The sequence below is a fragment of the Cynocephalus volans genome, chromosome 5 (genome assembly GCF_027409185.1).
Source record: "Cynocephalus volans isolate mCynVol1 chromosome 5, mCynVol1.pri, whole genome shotgun sequence".
Taxonomy (NCBI): Eukaryota; Metazoa; Chordata; class Mammalia; order Dermoptera; family Cynocephalidae; genus Cynocephalus; species Cynocephalus volans.
In genome coordinates this window covers 113261247-113277561 of record NC_084464.1, presented here as the reverse complement: position 1 = coordinate 113277561, position 16315 = coordinate 113261247, and the positions used below count along the sequence as shown (strand labels likewise).

Sequence of the window (16315 nt, the reverse complement as noted above, 5' to 3'; positions counted from 1 at the left end):
ACAAGCAGCTTTCATATCTACTATGAAAAGTTTAAAGTGATATTAGGATCTTTTAGAACCAAATTTGCTACATAAATATAAGCATTGTTATAATGGTTGTCTTTTTTGTTTTAGGTGGCTCTGACTAACTACACCTTTGAAAATGTGAGCTTTCATATCCTTCATCAGCGTTTTCCCCTCTTTACCTTTCGGGTCTTGTCAGATTGGTTTGATAACAAGACAGATCTATACAGGTAATGTTTCACAACTCTAAGGAGGATAATATCTCTTTTTTTAAATCAACGTTATTGAGGTATAATTTATATAATAAAATCCAGACATTTAAAATATATTGTTCGATGACTTTGAAAAATGTAATCATCCTGTAACCATTACCCCAAAGTCAGGAACATGTCTAACACCCAGAACATTCTCTTATACAGGTTTGCAGTCAACCTGACCACGCAGACAAGTACTAATTAGATTTCTATTATTGTAGATAAGGTTTGCCAGTTCTAGAACTTTGTATAAATGGAAATATTCATAAGCTACCCCTTTCTTTCTGACTTCTTTGAAGAAACTCAGCATAATGTTTTTTGAGATTCAACCATGTTACATAGACCAGTAGTCCGTTCATTTTTATCATTAAATAGTATTCAGTGATATGGAAATATACTATCACTTATTTATCAATTCACCTGTTGATGGATAGTTGGGTTGTTTCTAGTTGCGATTATTATAAATAAAACTAATAAAGATTTATATGCAAGTCTTTATGTGAACATACATTTTCATTTCTCTAGAGTACAATTGCTGAGTTACATAACAATGTGTTTTCTTTGGCAATTCTTCTTGCAAGTCTTCTGGCAAAAAAATTCTTTCAACCCTTGTTTATCTGAAAATGTCTTTATATCACTCTTATTTTTGAATGATATTTTTACTGTCTCTCTCATTCTGTGGTTGAGGGCTTTATTTTGTTTGGGGTTTTTTTTTTTCCACCAATGTAAAGATTTTGTTCCCTTTTCTTCTGGCCTCCACTGTTTCTGATGAGAAGTCAATAGTCATTTTCATTTTTCCATGGTATACAGTTAATTTTCTTTTCAAAGTCAGGTTTATGAGCTGTTGACTTTTGTTGCTTGTTACTCTGTGCAAAACTTACAGAGGAAGCAGAAGGAATTTCTCAGTTCTCCAGCCTCAGTCTTTGGAGGTCCTGTTCTCCTGGGGCTCTGGGATGGGTCTTTCTCAGCATTCCTGCTATTCCCACAGTAACAATAGACCTTTGCTTTGTACCACTGCCAGGTCCTGGGCCCAAACAGGTTTTCTGACCCTTCCGCAGGGGCGGATGGCTTTTGCTTCTACTTTTTCCTCAGCAGCAGTGTTCCTTTGCCTGGGATCTATGACAGAAAGTTTTCTTGCCCCTTTCCCCAATGGTAGACAGCTGTCACTTATTACTTTGTGCAAGGCCTGTGGTTGGAACAGGGGAATACCAGGCCCAGGGTATTTCCTAAGTTCCTCAAAGTTCATAGGACTCAATCTCCAAATTCTGTTCCCTGTGCATACCGTTAGGGAAGGGAAGTGAAATCACAGAAAGCACTGAGCTTATGATCAAAGCCTTATAGAAAGAGAAGCTTAGGAGAAGTTATATACCTATAGATAAAACAAAACTTGATATTAAACTTAACACTGAAAACTACATTTAGTGGTTTGTTTATAAGCCCTAGAACACTCTAAATGCATATTTTACTACCTCTAATTAGGTATTATCTAGGATGATAAGTAATTTTGTTTTTGCCAAGTGAAATAGAAAACTAGACCTAACATTCTGCAGAAGTGGCTTGTACTAGACATTAGACCATTTTTATTAAATGGATTATGTTACATGGAGAGACCAGGCCTCTTTCTTTGGAGTTTCTTAAGCAGACCAGACCATTTTATTTTTAAATTTAAGTGAATTCTTACCAAGAAAGTAAGTCATACCTGCTTTTTCAAGGATGCTTTTCAATTTACATTTGCTTTCTACAATGTTTTAAGGAAATATAGGTATTTTTTTGTAAATTGACTCAGAATGAGAGGAACTGGCTAGTCATGGATTTCTTGTATTAAATATGTTTGTAAAGCATAAAGGCACCCTAATTTTTTAAAAATTTTGTAAACCCAAATTTTGGTCTCCCAGAAGCCCTTGATTTATATATATGGGTTATAGTCCCAAAGTTGTATTCTTTGGGACTTAAAGTGTATTTTTTCCATAAAACAATGTTGTGTATCATGATTAGAGTCTCAAGTTAGCCTATAAAAACCTTTCCTAATCCCTAATATTACTGATCTAGAAAACTCATAATACCATCCTAATCTCATCTGTTATCCACAGAATAGTTACTAAATGCTATTTCAGTTTCTGAGCTGGGTGCTGTGTCCTGGGAGCAGAGGGTTGTGCAGCTCAAGAAAATATAATAAATTTTCTCCTCTATTTTCTGGGTATAGAACCAATCCATAGAAAAAGTTCAGAATAAGTGAATTTTGTACTTAGAATTCTCCTATCTCCTTATTTGTCACCTTCTCTCTAGATATACCCTATCTCAAAAAATACCCTGTGCCCTCGCAGTGTTAATGTTCCCCCACTTCAGCACTACCCAGGCCTGTCCTGAGTTGCTCATGCTTTATATTTCATTCCTTCCTCTTCTTCAAATCAAAACTTGTATTTTCTTATTACTCTTGGGCTTGATAGAATTAGGAGGATGGTATAATTCTTTAACAACAACAACAAAACCTAACAAAAGTCTACCTTGTTGTGTTATGTTACTGTTTTAAGAACCACAATTACCCATTCTCTTTATATAACACATGGCTATCCAGACAGGACTAGAAAGTAGGAATGGAGGTGATCTTATTTCAGAAAGACCACTTTTTAAATACTTTTTAAAAAAAATTTAGCCATTCAAATTTTTTTTTATATTTATGCGTTATACATGAGTAGATCTAGATCAAAAAGTAGCAGTTGTTATCTGCTAGATAAATTATTCAAGCTAAAATGTACCTTGTTAAATTAACCTTTAGTTATGAAAGATAAAATGCTATTTGGTTATATTGCTTCACTACCAGTCAGTGGAGAGGACTACATTAATACCATGTGAAGTGATAAGCAGTGGGTCTACCTTTTTTGTTAATGAAAAAAATTAATAATTTGCTATGATACTAGAAATTTAATAAGACAGTTACTCATTTATAATGTGCAGTCATGCCGTCTTTTCTTTTGATCATGTTCTGTCTGCTTGATCTATTTGTCATAATTCCTTTGGCTAAAAGCTCAGGTTCTACTGTAGTAGGTTTCTAACCTGGGACAAAGTAACTTCACAGTAATTCTCAGTTTCCTTATCTATAATATAGGGATGTTAATACATTTTACTTCATGGAGTGAAGTAAGAATTAAATTAGGTAGTGCATGTAAAATCTTTAGCACACAGAAAGCTCTCAGTATATGTTAATTAATTGGTATATACTCCTTCTTTTCAAGGTAGAAAATTAGATTCTAAATGAAATGGGGAAATAGTAATTACTATAATATCATAATAGTAGCAACTATAGTTCTTGCTTTTGTCTAACACTTTACAACAGCCTTACAACAGTCTTATGATTACCCCTGTTTTACCCATACTAAAATTAAGGCCTAGAGGGTTAAATGATTTGCCTAGGGTCACATAGTAGGTTGTAATAGAGCCACAATTTGAACCTAGAACTACCTGACTTTTATGCCTTTGAAATACCTGACATTTTCTAATATTTAACTCCTTAATATACTTTGCTTAAAGGCTCATATCATGACTCTCTCATTAAGTAATTATTTCACTTTTAATATGTATGTTTTTGGCAGAAAACAGTGCTGGTTTCAAGTGTTCAAAATTTTGCGTGATGTTCATCACATGGATTCTTTTTTAACAGATGGAAGATGGTTGATCATTACATTAGCCGTGTCCGTGGAAATATCCAGATGTTAGAACAGCTGGACCTGATTGGGAAAACCAGTGAAATGGCCAGACTTTTTGGTATTCAGTTTTTACATGTACTGACAAGGGGTTCACAGGTAGGAAATCAGTTTTCTTTCTCATTTGACAGTTCTTCATGAGTAATATACTTTTGAAGTGTTTGAAGTGATTTGATTTTTTTAAACTTTCTATCTGGTACCCCCTAATCAATAGCTGGGTAATCAAATCTTATTTTATTTTCTGGAAAAGCTTTAATTTCACTCTAACAGCTCCACCTCTCCAACCAACTTTCTGGCCACTGCCAAGTTTTTCCTGGTATTAAGGAAGTAAATGTCCATGCCCTTGAGGACGATATTACGTTCCTGAATATCGTTAGTGTGATTAGAGACGCTCCTTTTGAACTGGGGAGCAACAAAGAAATTTTACCTTTGTTTTACATTTCTAATTTTGGCTCACTCCAACTCCCAATAGATGATTTTAGTGTAAAAATGAAGGATTTGGAAATCAATATAAATGGGCTATGTAACTTTTTTTAAATGTTTAAGAAAAATGGGAACTTAAGTCACTTAATTCTTATCTTTCTAATTTCCCAAGGATGTAATGAGAGATTTTGCCAAATGCCTTGCTGAAAATGATTTCATGCATTTATTCTACAAGTATGTGCTAGACATCAGGGATACTACATTAAATCACTCAGGTTCCTTAACTTTATAAAATCTTTACTTTTAATTATTTTAATTACTTTATGTCAATAACATTCCTCAGTCAACCAATTCATAACATATAACAAAAATAGAGTTCAAACTACTTTGGCATTACCTGTTATTTAATTTTACTGCTTATAAGCTATTTATTTTATCTGTACCCCCACAAGTTTTAAAAACTGTTTGAGCTGGTTTATAATAAAAGACAAATATACCTTAAAACCATATGAGAATATTTTAGTGAACCCTTGCTGGTTCTTGTGAGTGCTCTCTTTTTATAACACCTCAAACTATCTGCTTAATAGTAGTTGTTATAAACAATCAGTAATTGCTTGATTCAGTTTCGCTAGGTATCAGTAATAAGCTGATTACCTTTCAATTCTGGAATCCTTCTTTTAAAAACTGGGATAACATTTCTCTATCTCAAGTCTCCTGACAGGCCTTTTTTTCTAAAATTTTCCCAGATAAATTTCTCAGAGATTATTGACCAGCTTTTTAAATGAAACTGTCAGGCTGTACAGCTCTCTCTCTTACATCTGCTTATTATGGTGTAGATATATATAAACATGAAAAGAGATCTAATTGCATCTGTCTTTCCAAAATTGACTTATTTTATAAGTTATTTGACATATTTATAGTTTTTATAATAAAAGTTATGGGAATAAGAAAAGGATTTATATACATCCCCTTCAACACTGGAAAGCTGACTAAATTAATACTGTGTAATTGTATTGTAAAAAAGCCATGCAGCTTTATTCTGAAGAGCAAAACATCACCAAATGATTACCATATGCTCAAATGACTAATGTATTCATATTTAAACTGTGTTTCCTCTCTTCTCACCTCTCTCTCCCTATGTGCAGTACCGCGTGGAATCAATGATGTTGCGTATTGCTAAACCAATGAACTATATTCCTGTGACACCTAGTGTTCAACAGAGATCCCAAATGAGAGCCCCACAGTGTCTTCCCCTAATTATGGAGCCTGAATCCCGCTTCTATAGCAACTCTGTTCTCGTTTTGGATTTCCAGTCACTATATCCTTCTATTGTAATTGCGTACAACTACTGTTTTTCTACTTGCCTTGGCCACGTGGAAAACTTGGGAAAGTAAGGTTTTTTCCATGTTTACAATTATGTTGTTGTGCTTTGTATTTCTTACTAAAATTAGACTTTCTTTGAGTGTCTCTTTGTACTTGACGCTGTTCTTATGAGCAAGATGACTGGGCCTTAGCACAGCTAATCCATGTGGTTGTCTTAGTAATTGATATGGATCACCTTAGGATTAATTCAGCTTCATGGATGGATGTTGCTTATGAAGAGAATTGTGAATAGATCAGCCTTGCAGCTGTCTTTTTCACTCTATGTATAGCTATGGTCTCTTTTAAAATGAAAGTTATTTTTAATTGTTAATGGAAATCACCTTTCAGTGGAATGGTTTGAGGATTATGATCTGGTAAATCCAGATAACACCTCCTCAGCTTTTCTTAGAAATAGTCTGATTTTTGAAAAGTTAAATGTTAGGTTTTATTAATTCATGTAAATTGAATTTTATAAACTAATGAGAATAGTATTTTAAATTCTCAAGAAGTAGGTATTTTTCTTGAATTGTAAGAAATACAGTCTTTCTTTATAATGATTTTTGCGTATTTGAGATCAAGTGTGGTTTTAATCTATAGTATACTTACTTCTTCATAGAAAGCATCTTTGGAAATTATATTGGTAATCCTGTCTTTTTATAAAGAACAGGAATTTGAAAAACATAAAAAGATTTAGTCTTTTTATTTAAGGTTTAAATTTTTCTTTAAGGAACTTAAAATAAGGTGATCATATGTTGAGTTGAAATTTGGTATTTCAGCATACATTTTACTCATAAATTTTAAGATAGTGCCATTTAAGAAATGTTCCTTTTAATTGTGAATATTTGAAGAACTGCTTTTTAGTAAGAAGGTAAATAAACATATTACCAAATATATGAATTCATGTTCAGATGTTTAAAAATGAATTTCTAATGGAATAAGAAAGATTCCTAAGATTGCCTAAAAATCTCTATTCTGTGATTTGAGAAAGTATTTGCTTAATGTTTTCTTTCTTAACAGGTATGATGAGTTCAAATTTGGCTGTACCTCTCTAAGAGTACCTCCAGATTTACTTTACCAGATTAGGCATGATATCACAGTGTCCCCCAATGGAGTAGCTTTTGTCAAGGTAATACTCTCTTGCAAATGAAAGATATCAACTTGGCTTAACTTTTGGAGAGCTAATAATGGTTTACATATTGTTGGCACATAGTAGACACCAAAAACACCAAGTTTGCTTGAATATTTTATCTTAAAAAGTCAAAGATGTGGGAATCTTCTAAGAAATCACTCAGGAAAAAAAAAACATCTTGTTTTGCTTGAACTTAGGTTTAAAGTTTTTTAATTGTTAAATTTTAGTTAATGAAATGTTGAAAGAAAGAAATGTACACATATACCTTCTGCCTTCCATTAGAATCTGGCAGACTTAAATAGCAATTTGATTATCTTTACCTACAAAGATTTAAATTGCTTTAATGTGTTAACTCTACCAATTGTTCTTTGCATTATTTTAAATTAAGACTGTCTTAGAAATTTGATTTTTTTTTTCCTGACTGGTAAGGGGATCACAACCCTCGGCAAGGTGTGGTCTGCACCACACTCAGCCAGTGAGCACACAGGCCATCCCTATATAGGATCCGAACCCGTGGCCTTGACACTACCAGTGCCACACTTTCCCGAGTGAGCCACAGGGCTGGCCCAGAAATTTAATATTCTAATATGTTTATTGATTGCATTTTTAAGAACATATCCAAACTAATGATTCCTTTTTTCTCTCCCTTATCTCTCCTCAAGAGACTGAGAAAAACCGCATAAAGACAAATAAGAGAGATCTAGATCATATTGCCACTTCTATGTCAACTTCATTCTTTTGTTTCCTTAGCTGTGAATCTATACTAAAATCATGAGAAAGTAGGGTGGTTGATGGTATAGTGGACCCCACCAGCCCTCAAATTCATTCTGGTGTACTTAACATAAGTAGTACCATTCTCTGCCAGTAAGAGGGAATTCTAAACTAAAATTAGTAATTTAGATGTGAGGAAATTTTTTACTAGAGTTCATGATATATTCCTTTTTGGAAAATTTTAAGGTTCAGTATATTTCCAGGAAATAATACAGATGAGATCTACTTGGAGATATGGAAATAGATATTTTTATTAAATGCATCTCCACGTAAAAATCAGTTTTCACATCACATACATGTTTGCAGATTTTTCCCCTGGTTTTTTTATATTACATCTTAAATCATTATTACTGCTTCAAAATGTACACCGGATGAATTAGAGGTTAGAATATGTTCTCATTTTCACATCTCTAGCAGCTTATTACATTATCTCACTTTAACAGCCTTTTAAAAATTTGCATCTACATTTTGACCCAATGTGTAAAGCTTAATGAAAATAATATTTTCTTATTATTCAGGAGTGTGATTAACCTATCTATACCTGAGGCTTTAAATGTTAGATCCAACATGTATTACCTTGCACGTGTCTGTGAATCGTCATCAAAGTTAATACTGTTTTGTGGTTATCATTCCTACTGGAGTTCTTATAAATTCTCCCTAGTCTTGACTAATACAAATGATTTTTTTTTGGCATCAACAAATTTTATCACCTCACTATTCATCCCCTCTTCCAGATTGCTAATAAATATAGGCCGGAGGGGATGGCTTAGTGGTCTAAGCATCAGATTTGAAATACCTAGAGTCCCTGGAACTGCAGGTTTGAATGTCAGCAGAGTCAACCCAGCTCATCATTCTTCCAAGGTAGATAAATGGAGTTCCATGCAGATTACTGTGTGGGGTCATTAGGATGAGATCTTTAAACCTGAGGTTGGTTATGAGTGATACAAGTCCCATCTGTCTTTCTGAAAGAATGGGGGTTTCCATTAAATTTTTAAATAAAATTTCCCTCTGAACTTGTTGTATGGTCACTTATGCACTAGTTGACATTCTCTTGCTTGGAGATCTCTGAACTTCACATAGTAGAGCTACATAAGATTTATAAACATTACAGGAACTTTTTAGGAGAAAAATCATCTTCAAAATAAATTAACTGTGATGATTTTATATTGACAGCCACTAGTCTCTGTGGCCACTCTATTTTTAGCATGTTCCAATTCATGACAGTTGGCCATTATTGTACCTTGTGCTTCCTTCTTAATTATCTAAATCTGTTTGAGGGATTTTAAACATTCTTTTTTCTTTTATGGTAGCCTTCAGTAAGAAAGGGTGTGCTACCAAGAATGCTTGAAGAAATTTTGAAGACTAGATTCATGGTGAAGCAGTCAATGAAGGCTTACAAGCAAGACAGAGCCCTGTCACGAATGCTTGATGCACGTCAGCTAGGACTTAAGCTGATAGCAAATGTCACCTTTGGCTATACATCTGCTAATTTTTCTGGGAGAATGCCATGTATTGAGGTAAATGATACAAATCTAGTTTTTTCAAGAGACTCAGCAGAATTAAATGCATGCCTGTTCATTAAAGCATTTCATTTTGTTTTGAAACTTCAGACTAAAGGGTTTTATTTTCATGACATAGCATCAGTTTTTCTCAAACCAGCCTCATGTACATACGTATTCTTGGGGATTTGCGGATTTTCCATAGGAGAATTGTGTCTTATTTTAATGATAATTTTAGAAATTAGCATATACATATTTCTACATAATCTGGATGACCATATAGTAACCTTCTATTAGCATGAGATTTCAGTGCCACCTTTATAGCATCACACCTTTATAGATGTTAAGTGTTAACATCTTTAGTATTAAATAATTCCTTTTAATGTATGGATAGAGACCTGATTATAGTTAGGTTGGATTGTCCAAATGTCAGAATAAACAACCATCATTCTGTATCTACTAATGTATCAGTAGCTGTAAAGTAAAACTTTTCCTTTGCAGTGATCAATGACAATCAAAAGACACTTTTCACAGAATAAGGCTAATTTCTTATTTAATAAATTAAGGTATTTATTTGACATGAATACAAAATTAGTGTGACAGAGTAATATAATAATTTACTAGTGATTGAGAAAAGAACACAATAGACATTATATTAATGATCTTTTCATGCCAAGTGAAGGCCAGAGGACATTGTGGTATATCATATTTGCAGTAGTTCAGTGAGAGAAAAGCAAGAGAAATAAAGTACCCACACAGCTCACAGTAGGCAAGTGAACTCCAAAATCCTGTGCAAGGCAGTCAGTGGCATATTCTATTGAAAGCAGCAAAATACCATCTATAATGGAAAAATAGTATCAACTTGAAATTTTTGGTAATATGATTTTGTTTATACTGGATAGGTTTTTTGGTTTCATAGTTGTACTCTAAAAGCTATAAGCAATAATAAGTTTGTATATAGTTTCATGTTTGTAAATATACATTTAAGTAAAACAAAAAATACTTTGTCAGTCCTAAGGCTTCATGTTATTTACATTTGAAAAACACTGTTCTATATGATCTAGTAGAAAAATGGATAGGATTATATTACTGATATAGAACAAAGATATCAATCTTAGGCTGTTTCCACATTTTCCTACTTTCTTCCTTACCTCTCAATTTATTTTTTATTTTTTATTTTTTTTGTCTTTTGCATTTTCTTTAACTTTCATTGGTTTTTTTTGTTTGTTTGTTTTGTTTTTTGTTTTTTAACTTTTATTTTGTCGATATACATTGTGGTTGATTATTGTTGCCCCTTACCACAACCTCCCTCCCTCCTCCCTCTTCTCCCTCCCCCCACTTACCTCTCAATTTAAAAATTATTTATTCATTCACTTCAGTAACAAAACAATGTAAAAATAATACTTCTTTAAAAATATATAAATATTCTAACTCTATAATAATCAGAATTTGGGGGATCTTGAACTAGCAGTGGAAATTTGAGAGTAGAGTTCTGCCAGGGAAGTACACTGCTACTTAGCATGGTGAAGTCAGACTGCCAAGCAACATCTGCCTCCTTGACTAGGGTCTTCTCAGATGTTTGGAGGTTAATGACTGTGAGCATATCAAATGCCGTCTTCACAACAAACTCCTCAAATGCCATCTTGACAGTGGTACAATGTTGTGCTCTCTTCTATGTGAAATGAGGAGAGGAAAAAACAGCTATTATCACAGAAAGAGCTTCCAATGAATAAGTGAAAAGTTAGCACCAATGGAGTAAAAATGGAAGCTATCAGCCATGTTTAAAAAAAAAAAAAAAGCGCCAATGGATTACTGACTCTGGTCATGTGTTTTCCTTCAGTAAATACACAATCAAAAATATCTGATGGTATAGTCAAGATCTAGATCTGGACTACTGTAGAGATAGACAAGATAAGAATTCCTATTAGAATATGGAGAATAAATAATATATCTCATTCTTGTAGGTTAATGTCTCTATTTCAGTTGGACATTGTCACTGACATATTTCATAAATTAAGATTTTTGTATATTCACATTTTTCTCCTAAACTATTCATACTTTCATAAACTATATTTATGATAAAGATATATTTGAGACAATTTTTTTCAACTGGCTGAACTTCATTTCTTCCTTCTTATTTGTTTCTTTTCAGAGAATTAATTTTTACTTTAAATATTGTTCTTATTATAGTCACAGTCATAATTCAGAATCCCAACCATTGCCTAAATCGTGAAACCAGTTATTTTTTCTTTTTTAGATCCTCTTAGCCTGTAGTGAAGTAGTGCTTTTGAAATTAGGAACCATGGCACAAAGCAGCAGAATTCATTAATTTAATTACCTCTCCTTCCCTCTTGCCCCTCCCCCTGATGCTGCTGAATACTTAATACTGCACAGTCTTCGGGGGCAGCTGAAAGAGTTCTGACTTTTCTAGATGTAACTTTTAAATAGGTCAGAGTAAGCAGCATTAAGCAGACATTTAAGATCAATATGTATATGTATGTGTGTATATATATTTGTAAGTGTATATCTCAAAAGCATATTTGACTTTGTCACTAGGATGGCTCACCCATCCAACTATTTGTTCTTACGTATTTAAAAGCTTACTTTGAAAGTGGCAACAGGTGATAGATTGTACATTTTATTCAACTTGAGTTTCAGTTAGACAACATGATTTTTTAAATGTATAAAGTTATAGTTCACATTCCCAGGGTTTTCTAATGCACTCAAGGTCTCAGTAGAATTCATGATCTTAATTTAAAACCAAAATTAAGTTCCTGCTACAAGTTTTATTATTTATTCCTTTGTTCAAATATTTAATATTTCCTTTGTAATGCAACTTGAACAGCCTTTTAAATACTATTCAACTGTACATTTAGTTCCAGTAATTCAAATTTTATAGTAAAAGAGGAAGGATATTACTATTATTTGCTTCTTAACACAAAAGATCAAATGCATATTTAATCTTTTGATCAATTTTTTTTTTTTTTTTCTGACTGGTAAGGGGATCGCAACCCTTAGCACGGTGTGATCTGCACTATGCTCAGCCAGTGAGCTCACCGGCCATCCCTATATAGGATCCGAACAGCCTTGGCTCTCCTAGCGCCGCACTCTCCTGAGTGAGCCATGGAGCCGGCCCCTTTTGATCAATTTTAAAATTGCAAGAGGATTGCTCCGTTATATTAAATGACCATTTTCCTCAACTCTTAGCTTTAATGAGTTTAATAAACTAAATAGCAATGCTATATACATAGTCTCCTTCACTTACTTAACTGTAAAATCTAATAAGCATGCTTCTCATATTTGTCAAGGCCCAGCATCTTTTTGTTTTGTCAGATTATGCTATAATTATTGTTAAAACTCACTAATCACCAGTGAAAGAACCCTTGCTGGACATACATTTACTTACTTGATTTAAATTGAATGCTTGTAATATATTTTCCATAATATAATTACATACATCTTTTTTTGTACTTAGTATTTTAAAAAATTATGTATAACCACTGAGATTTAAGTTCAGCACTAACTTTAATGATATTGAAAGATTTTATAATAAACACACCAACAGAAAAATTTTGAAAGAGATACACATATATGTACTTGGAACACAGAACAATTTCCTTCCTAATTAGTTATAAGGGCATGTGAGAAAGTCCTTGGATAAACAAGACTTATTCTTCCATGAATCAAATGTGCACCTTGCAAAAAGTGCAATTCATTGTACTTACTGATACACTCAAAGGCAAGTCTCTTTATTGATTGGTTCTTTTTTTTAATTCTTCATCTCATTTTCTTCTTGAGTACTTGAAGAAAGAATGATGACACTGATGGCTATTTTGTTTCCTTTTTTATATTCTTTTCTCCTTGTTTTATTTCTAGAAATACAAGGGGTCTTCAAAGAGTTCGTGTATTTAATGTTATTTTTTAATTCTATTTTTCCACAAACTTTTTGAAGTACTCTCATATTCAGTAATTAAATTTAAAATAAATACTATATATAAAAGTTTATTGACTTATACTGAGCTATGTTAACAAATTATTTCCAATGTGTTTGTACCAACAGGTTGGCGATAGTATTGTTCACAAAGCCAGAGAGACCTTGGAACGAGCTATTAAACTGGTTAATGACACCAAGAAATGGGGTGCTAGGGTTGTATATGGCGATACTGACAGGTAAAATAATAGGTTCTTGGTTTTGTATTTTTTGGAGGGTTTTTTTTTTTTTTTTTTTTTTTCCATCTCTTCAGATCTTCATCTTAGTGTTTGACATGGCTTAAGGATAATCCTTCCTAAAAACAGAGTTCTGCCTAAGTCCTTTCCAGTCCTTATGATCTTGTGATCAGAGTAAACACAAGTCCTGATTTATCAAATATGGTCTTAAGAGACAGAAAGGGTAAGTGTCCTGAGCCACAAACTGAAGATTCCCATGGCATTCCTCCATATACACAGGAATCTAGTGTATTTTTTAAACTACTTTTAGTGTGAATAAATCCTCTTATGGCTGCAGCTCTCTGAATTTAAATGTATATCTTAAAATAATTAAACTGTTTTTGAAGGACAGTTGCCAAAGCTGTGAGTGTTAACTTATCACTAGGCCCCAAAATCTTTTGACCTTCTACAGTTTTCCATTTGATTCCGTAGGATTCACAGACTTTTTCAAGCCCATTATCCATGGACTGGTAAAGAATGGGACTGCTTTTGAATCCCGAGTTAATAACACCAGCCTGTTTGCTTCCTTGCTTGCTCTATTATTGTTCCAGGCCCAGTTATTTATGCAGTATCTTATTTATATGGCTTATTGGAATTCTTCTAGAACATAGGTATTCTGCAGTCTTGAAGTCTGAAATTTTTTTCATATTGAGGGCTTAGAGTCACAGTGTGATCATGCTAACAGCACTTGTATCAGGACCTCTGATCACTTTACAGTCCAACAGAGCAACAGGAGGTAATGCTTCTAATCATTAAAAATAGCTTGTAAGAAAAGAGCTAAGTAGGCATTTCTCTAAGGAAGATATACAAATGGCTAACAGACATATGAAAAAGTGCTCAACATCACTCAGCATCCGGGAAATGCAAATCAAAACCACATTGAGATACCATCTAACCCCAGTTAGGATGGCTAAAATCCAAAAGACTATGAACGATAAATGCTGGCGAGGTTGCGGAGAAAAAGGAACTCTCATACATTGTTGGTGGGACTGCAAAATGGTGCAGCCTCTATGGAAAATGGTATGGAGGTTCCTCAAACAATTGCAGATAGATCTACCATACGACCCAGCTATCCCACTGTTGGGAATATACCCAGAGGAATGGAAATCATCAAGTCGAAGGTATACCTGTTTCCCAATGTTTATCGCAGCACTCTTTACAATAGCCAAGAGTTGGAACCAGCCCAAATGCCCATCATCGGATGAGTGGATACGGAAAATGTGGTACATCTACACAATGGAATACTACTCAGCTATAAAAACGAATGAAATACTGCCATTTGCAACAACATGGATGGACCTTGAGAGAATTATATTAAGTGAAACAAGTCAGGCACAGAAAGAGAAATACCACATGTTCTCACTTATTGGTGGGAGCTAAAAATTAATATATAAATTCACACACACACACACACACACACACACACAAACGGGGGGGGGAAGAAGATATAACAACTACAATTATTTGAAGTTGATATGACAAGCAAACAGGACATTGTTGGGGGGGAGGGGGGGAGGGAGAAGGGAGGGAGGTTTTGGTGATGGGGAGCAATAATCAGCCACAATGTATATCGACAAAATAAAATTAAAAAAAAAAAAAAAATAGCTTGTAAGAAAAGTAGTCTTTGAACAGCATTTAATCTTCTCCAATTCTTTAAAAGGTACGTACAATCAGTATAATCATATTAACGCTGAATGGGACCTTGCCTCATGTAACAGCTGTTTTATTGCCAGCAGGTGGGGATAGTTTCAAATTATCTAGGCTGTAATTATCCATGTTCTCTACTGTTACTCATCAAAAGCCACTCTTTGGTTTGACTTTGGGTATTTCACTGCTCTGTAAAATTACTTCTGCTGCATATTCTAGCAAAGTAAAAGTTACGAAAACACTTCTGCACCTTGTTACCGAACTCTTTACAGAATATTTAGGAAAGAGGAGAAAGTTAAACATTTGAATTGTTGATTATAATTCAGGGTCTATACATGTCAGTTGTTGACAACATACATGCAGACTCAGAAGTCAGTATGATTCCGATTGTACTTATGTTTTTTGCCTTTTAAAATCTTTAAAAATTCAAGTAAGCAAACAAACTTAGAATCCCAGAATGTCAGCTTTAAGAGGACTTTGATATTATTTAGGCCAGCAGTTTTCATCCTGTTGTGAGGAACCTTACGAGGCCTTAGAATGTACCTCAGGTCATGCTTAAGAACAGATTCCCTTAGGATAAAAAATTTGTCTAAGATCACCCAACAGTCAATAATGCAGTACTCAGTGTTTTGATTCCTAGCTGGTGCTTTCTCTCTACATCAGACTTTAAGAAAATTTATTTGCAGTGTCATTAGAACTTTTGATCACGATTCACTGCCTGATCCATTCAACAAATGTTTATTGAAATCTGTATGAGGTAAATTCACTCTAGGGCATGTATTCTCAATGATAACAGTATCACTCTGGGGGGAGGAGGGGAACCAGTATCACTCCAGCAGAATACAAATAGTTGGGGGGGGGCACACAAAAAAAATCTTAATATGATAGTTTTTGGCCCTACGGAGCTGAACCCTATCTATACAACAATATTTTATTCCTTAGTAATTAGTTTCTCTTGTTAAATTTAACTTTAATTTTTTTCCCTTGGGAGGGCATTAATGATAAAAGGTTGAGAAACACTACGCTAGGTATAATAGGTAATGCTTGGTGGAGTGAAAAAGAATTCCCAGCTGAGAGTATGGAGATCTGGAGTCTCTTTTTAGCTGTACTTCTATGGCTATTAATAAGTCACGTAGCCTCTCTCAGGCTCAGTTGCCTTATCATCAGAATGAGGGAAATCTGACAGACGATGGTGAATGACAATTACCTCCTTCCAATTTCAAGATTGGTGATTTTATGAATCTTGAGGTCTAGCTTAGGGAGATCAGTTACCAAGGCATCAAAAGGACTCTGTTAGAAGAGTGTTTTTCTCTTAAAGCA

At 33.9% G+C, this 16315-nt stretch overlaps 1 protein-coding gene across 4 annotated transcripts in view; it reads left to right on the top strand.

Annotated features, from left to right (window-relative positions):
- The window catches only part of REV3L (REV3 like, DNA directed polymerase zeta catalytic subunit), a 167957-nt gene that overhangs the window by 132112 nt on the left and 19530 nt on the right, over positions 1 to 16315 (top strand). For all 4 annotated transcript variants that reach the window (XM_063098439.1, XM_063098440.1, XM_063098438.1 and 1 more), the window contains exons 21-26: positions 115 to 233; positions 3916 to 4057; positions 5527 to 5771; positions 6761 to 6869; positions 8954 to 9160; positions 13203 to 13312. In XM_063098439.1, the coding sequence (XP_062954509.1) occupies positions 115 to 233; positions 3916 to 4057; positions 5527 to 5771; positions 6761 to 6869; positions 8954 to 9160; positions 13203 to 13312 (932 nt within the window). The remainder of the gene's footprint in view (positions 1 to 114; positions 234 to 3915; positions 4058 to 5526; positions 5772 to 6760; positions 6870 to 8953; positions 9161 to 13202; positions 13313 to 16315) is intronic.